This window comes from Rhagoletis pomonella, unplaced genomic scaffold, assembly GCF_013731165.1.
Source record: "Rhagoletis pomonella isolate Grant_MI unplaced genomic scaffold, Rhpom_1.0 Rhpom_scaffold_06229, whole genome shotgun sequence".
Classification (NCBI taxonomy): Eukaryota; Metazoa; Arthropoda; class Insecta; order Diptera; family Tephritidae; genus Rhagoletis; species Rhagoletis pomonella.
In genome coordinates, this window is record NW_023464762.1 from 3,309 (window position 1) to 9,839 (window position 6,531).

General features: G+C 34.9%; 1 protein-coding gene across 1 annotated transcript; it reads left to right on the top strand.

Moving 5' to 3' along the window:
* Positions 1-1,643: 1,643 nt before the first annotated feature.
* Positions 1,644-2,853, top strand: LOC118755420 (CUE domain-containing protein 2-like; the record flags this gene model as incomplete). The annotated part of the gene is given in 2 exon segments (XM_036490256.1): positions 1,644-2,545; positions 2,616-2,853. Coding segments are annotated over 2 exon segments (552 nt in total), but the record flags the coding sequence as incomplete, so codon positions are not given.
* Positions 2,854-6,531: the final 3,678 nt, after the last annotated feature.

Consider the following 6,531-nt stretch of genomic DNA (forward strand, 5'->3'; position numbering starts at 1 on the left):
TGCATCCTGACGTTCTTAGCGAGTTCCACTGAGGTCCGAAAGGAAAGCACCTAAGAATACAGAAAACCCTAGAGAGGATAAAGAAGAGATTTATAGGTTTGGCTCCCGTCAGTCGATCAAAGAGTGAGTAGCAGTGTGCAGTGCAGCTCCAGGATCGAAGCCTGGGAGGCATGGAGAGGGAATCAGAGGGTATCCATGAGAAAAGACATGGTCTGGTCGCCTCGAGTGGCGGCACAAGCAGGGCCATGTGAAATGGTGCACTCCCAGACATAAATCGGAAGCAATGTCCAATAACGCATCGAACCGAGAGGATATCCTGGAAGGCGATCTGGTATTAAATAAAGATACCCCTGTAAAAGAATTATATGTGCAATACTTCAACTTCAACTAGTCAAATGAAAAACCAAAACTAGATCATTGATGTTTTTTCCCAGTAGTTGTATTCATTAATCCTGTGGTTGTTCATACTTTCATACTTGCATGGTTATTCTTTTTTTTATACCCGAGCGCACTTGTGCACAAGGGTATTATAACTTTGTTCACATAACGGTTGTTTGTAACAGGCAAAACAAATCGAGATAGATATAGACAAATGTATACATAAATGATCAGAATGAAAAGAGAGGGGGGGAGGCATTTCAGGGTACTATTTTATATATATATAAGGAAAATTTGAAAGTTAGGGGGGGGGGGCTGGCTCGAGCACCCCCCTGCCCCTACCTGGCTACGCGCATGCATGTGTATATCTTGGTAACCGCTATACCAATTCCTTCCAAACTTTGCACAGTGGTTGGCCTTGGTATAACATATGAAATGGCCGAACATTTTTAGAATCGGACAATAACCACGCCTACATCCCATATAACGGTAATTTGGAGAAATACGAAATCTTCGATAAATCAGTAAATATTAAAGCTAATTTATTCAAAATTGATGCTTGCAACAATTCTATACCAAGAAATACGTTTATGATAAAATTTTGGAAAATGGGCGTGGCACCGCCCATTATAATCACATATATGTATCTCGGTAACCGTTCTCCCAATTTGTACCAAACTCGGTGTGGTTATTGTGCTTGCCACATAGAAGCAAAACATTGAAATCGGACTAAAATTTCGGCCGCTTTTTATATAACGGTAAATTTCAGAAATGCTTGTTGTCTACAATTTGGTGGTGGCTTTTTACTGCAATTTTCTTAATTTTCGCTTGTGACAACTTGTGCACACATAAGGTAAATAATAATTTAACACAACGACATGATTTATAGAAGAATTTGCATAATAAAAATGATTATTCATGCGTTCAACAATTACGCGTTTTTTTTTTGTTCTCTTCGTTGTTTTCTTCTTACAACAAAGATGGCGTCGAGATTTCGAAAGCTAGAAAATAACTTTTTTCTTTCTTTCCCGGGACTGTTTGAGTGTCCCTTTACTTCGGTTTTGAATCGAAACTGTGCATGTATGCATTACTTCGTTTTTCTCATATGCATTATTTTGAGTCTCAAACGAAAGTGTGCATATGCATAATTTCGGTTTTTCTAATATGCATTGCGGTTTTCAAATGAAATTGTGCATATATGCATTATTTCGGTTTTTTTCGTATGTATAATTTCGTTTTTTTTCATATGCATTATTTCGTATGCACAGTTTTCATATGCACAATTTCAGGGTGCCAAAGAAAGTACCACCGACGAAAAGGGTAGCAGTTTTAGTATTAAGTACCAAAAATGGCAACCGTGATGTCTAACGTTTGGCGATTTTATTATCGATTTGTGTTTGGTTGCGGAAAGCGCAAAGAAAAACGAAATTAATTCATAAAATCCGTGGGAGCAGCTAAAAATCTTTAAAAAACACTTTTTTGTTTTTCTTGTGAATTTGCGTTGATTTAAAAAAAAGTCGAAAGTTCGTTTAGCAAACGTTGTTTTCTGTAATGAAAGCTCTGTACCACTAGCGGCGTGTACAAAAAAGGAGCCACGAATGGTAAAGGTGGACAGGGCAATAGTGGAAAGACGTGCCGACCAAACTCGAGATAAAAAGGAAAGGGACATTTTCAGGCGTCGTCGCTGGTTTCTTAGTATACAGATTTGTTTGCGAATCACGACATAAAATTGGTTTTTAATCGCAAATTAATATTTAACAATAACAATTTTGAGCTACTTTGGACCTCAAAAAAAATTAAAGAAATTGTCTTTAAAGATTTCTCAAAAAAGTGAACTCATACTAAATTTCATAATGACTAACATGGAGAAGCAACATGAAATGGTAAAACGCAGTCTGGTGCAATTCGTTAGCGCACACATTCCAGGGGCTGATTTTAGCGTAGTCGACGAAATAGTTTTGCAGTACATTATATCCATTTTGGAAGAAGCTTCACAGGACCCATGTTTCGACGTAGAGGGGTTTGTCGAAATGATGGGCGCCTATTTTGCCGAGTTTCCTTCCATTGACCAGGGAATCATTTGTGAATGGATATACAAGTTAGCAGGCGAATTGAATGAAATGGAAAAAAATCAGGAGAATCGTAGTTCAACAAATTTATCACTGAAGTAATAATTTGACGTGATATGTATAGTCGGCATAAATATACAAAATTTCATATTCCTATTTTTTTTTTAGTTCCTTAAGCCTATCAGATATTATACCCGAGTCGAAGTTACGTGCTCGCAATGCTTCCAATTCTGAGAAAGACGAGTTCAATTTGAGCGCTAGTGGGGCAGCAGGGGCCGGGACCAAACGTGCGCAGCATTTGTCCGAGACCAGTGATGGTGGTTCCACTGATAGTTCGAGCTGCGATTATTATTTGGACGAGGCTGAAGTTCTACAAGAAATGTTTCCGGACACGGCTTACGTTGAGGTCAGTAAAGTATGAAGATAAAATAATAGAGAATATGTAAGATGTTTACTGGGCTGAAATTTCCAATAATGGACCATTTCCTATTTCAGGCAAAGTATAGCGACTGTTTTTTAATGAAATTTGCAGGGGGTGTTGAGGAAGTGCTCATTGGCCGATTCTTCAACATTTTGTGTAGAAATGCTAACAGTTTTAAAGTTATTTATTGTTACATTTTCCCATTTCTTCACATCTATACTAATTATATAAAGTATTAGATAAAAAAGATTGCCTCGTAATTTTACGAGGGGCTCGTAAATAGAGCTCCATACAAATTTTGACAGTTCTTTTACGAGGCTCGTAAATTTACGAGCTTTACGATGTTTACGATGTTTACGAGGCTTTTACGAGTTTAAGGGAAGACCGCTAATGAAAATTTGTTATAAAAAATCGCGCGATTTTTTTATTAAAAATGTTCGGCTGCGGAGCTTCTTTTTTATCTAATACTTAAATGTATATTGAAAGTTTTTGATAAACAATGGGAGTGCTTTTTTAAATCAATACTTCAATATATAGTGAAAATATGCGATAAAAAATCGTGCGTTTTCATTGTTTTCACGATCAGTTTGTTTTTCAGTTGTTTTTTTTGGGATGTATGGCAGCACCGAAATTTCAGTTGTTCAGTTCAAGTGAGGTTGAATTTGACTTTTTTGCAACTTTTTTTGTAAAACTATAAGCCTCCGGTACCTTCAGATTACGAATCAGGGGGACCCCTCTACACCCCCTCATCAACCTTTTTTTTCAAAGCCTGGTCCATTATTGGAAAATTTTCCCGTTTACTGAAATGAAGAGTAGGAATAATGACCCACAAAATCTCAAAAATGGTTATAAGCATAACACCTAAAAAATATATGCATACAGTCATGTGAAAAATAATAGGGACACGACACTTCGACTTTGAAAAACTCGAAGGCCGCCACGCAGAAAGAAGTTCTATGCAAAAATACTATGATATCACCCTCACACCATCTTGAATATTTATATGCACAAGAAATGTTATATTCCCTTCTTTGGTCTTTGCTCTTTCAAGCTGGGAAGGTGAGAGGTTCCACGCCACCTTCGTTTTTTTTTACCAGCTTCGAACTAACGGATACTATTCGGAACATTTCCCCTAAAAATTATTAATAAAATTTTTCTTGTACAATTTTGTTGAATTTTTCAACAAAGCTTGATTATTAGACTTACCATACGAATCCATACGATACACGATAAACGCTTGCAATTCTGTTGTGCCGTATTACGAATTAAATTTTAGCGTATGAAATTCGATAGCTACCGTTTATTGTACCAATCTTTTGACTACAAAAATTAAAATTGTCCCATTTTTTTACCAATAGCCCAATATAAAAATGTACAAATCTGTACAAATTTACCAATCGAGTGACACTGCCTTAAAAATTTATGCAATTTAAAAAAGAATTCAACAAATTTTCGTTAAAAATTCGAGTTTTTTAATTAAATTCTGGGTATGCAGTTTTGTAGCGCATTGAATTCTCGTAGAATAAAGTATGAGTTTTAAATGGCTAAAAATTACCATTAATTTTTTAGAATTTTTAAAAAATTAGAAATTTGCGCCAAAATTTGTTGAATTTTTTTTCAATATTTCATAAATTTGGAAACTTGGAGTTACACGGGTTTTGTTAAAGAATGAACTATATTTTTTATAAAAAATAACAAAAGTTCATGACAATAAAAATAATACGTTAAAACTTGGAAAAAAGTGGTTCGGCTATAATTTTTTGACCACTGCACATTAGGTCAAATGACCTAAGTAAAGTCAGTAAATAAAATGTGAAAACATAACTTAGCATTCGTAAGACAAACTTTTCCGCGCAATGTTTTTTATGTTCAAATGATGAGTATATGTGTTTAAGTAGTACTCGAAAACATTGTCCAACTGGCTTGGTTTTGACACAAGTTATTTGCTTACCATACTCAACCCCCTCCCCCTTTAAATGAGCTTCGCCATCAAAGGTGGCAACACTATTTAAAAAAGCCCTATTGCACACTTAATTGCCAAGTACTTTCATTTGATATCTATTGTTTTTAATTCAACGAACGGACCTCATAATTTTTTAGAGAGGCGGCAACTATTAAAAAAAAATATCTTACTGAAAATCTCTAGGACAAGTCCTTTCATTTGACAACTAACTTTTTAGTCCAACGAAAAGCCCACTACACCACAACGGCCGCACATTAGAGATTGGCGTGGTCAAAAAATGTCGTTTTTGCTTTATTCTATGTTAGGATAAAATTGTAATTTTTAAATAGGTGGTAACCCTACTCAAAAAATATACATTTTTGCACATCTAGAGGCTAAGTCTTTTCATTTAACAGTGATGGTGCAGATCTGATACCTTCGCTTATTAAGATTGAATATAGAAATTTTCTTAACAGGTGGGAATTCTACTCGAAAAAAAAACATTTATGCTTATCTAGAGGGTAATCCCTTTTATTTGGCACATCATTTTTTGCAATCCAACGAACTGCGCGGATCTTAAAATTTTTTTGACAGGTTGCAACCCTATACAAATTTTAAATACCAAAGGTCGCGGTCCTATCTATACAGAAAATATTAGAGAAAATCTGGCCCAAATTCGTTTACTAGTTTTCAATATTAGCGCATTCAAAGAATCTGCACTTTGCTTTATACAACCGGCGGCAACCCTATTCAGAAAAATACATTATTGCACATCTAGAGGCTATGTCTTTTCATTTCACAGAGACGGTGCAGGATTGATGTCTACGCTTATCATGATTGTATGTTGTAATTTTATTAGCAGGTGGGAACCCTATTAAAAAAAAATAAACATTAGTGCTTTTCTAGAGGTCACTTCCTTTTGTTTGACGCCTCATCTTTTGTAATCCAACGCACGCTGCGGATCTTATAGTTTTTAAGACAGGTGGCAGCCCTTTTAAAATTCTAAATAAAAAAAGGTCGCTCTCCTATCGATACAGAGAATCGGGCAGGTTCTGCAATTCACTTCCGAGTGAATTTCAACCCCTACCAACTTGAATTCAAAGCGCACTTACCTCAAATTCACTCGGAAGTGAATTGCAGAACCTGCCGGTATATTAGGGAAAATCTCGTCAAAATCCGTTCAGTAGTTTTCGAGATTACCGCGTACAAGATCAGGCAAATATTTATTCACATTTCAAATCTCCCTACATTTTAAGATATACACTCACCAGAATATGTTTCCGTACAGCGTTTTTTTTTTTTTAATATTTGCAATGTTTTTCGTAATAAATTTTTTCGTTAATTTTTAATAGAAATATAGTTCATTCTGCATCAAATGGCATATAAATTAATGCTTCAAAGTTTTTACAAAATGTAGGAAAATTCGACAAATTTTCACCAAAATTTTCAACTTTTAAACTAAATTTTTTAGAATTTTTTTGAGTATGCAGTTTTGAAGTTCACTCAATTTCAGTATATTAAATTACGTGATACAAATATTCAAAGGTAGTTTAATTTCTTCTTCTTACCCGCCATTGCTCCCATTTGACGTAAACTGTGCTTATCACATTTTCGTTTAAATTGAAGCTAACATATTCTTTGAAGAAATTAAAAAAGTGGTTTTTTACTTAAAAAAAAAAAATATTTAAAAAAATTATTTAAAAATATATTTTGAGCATCAT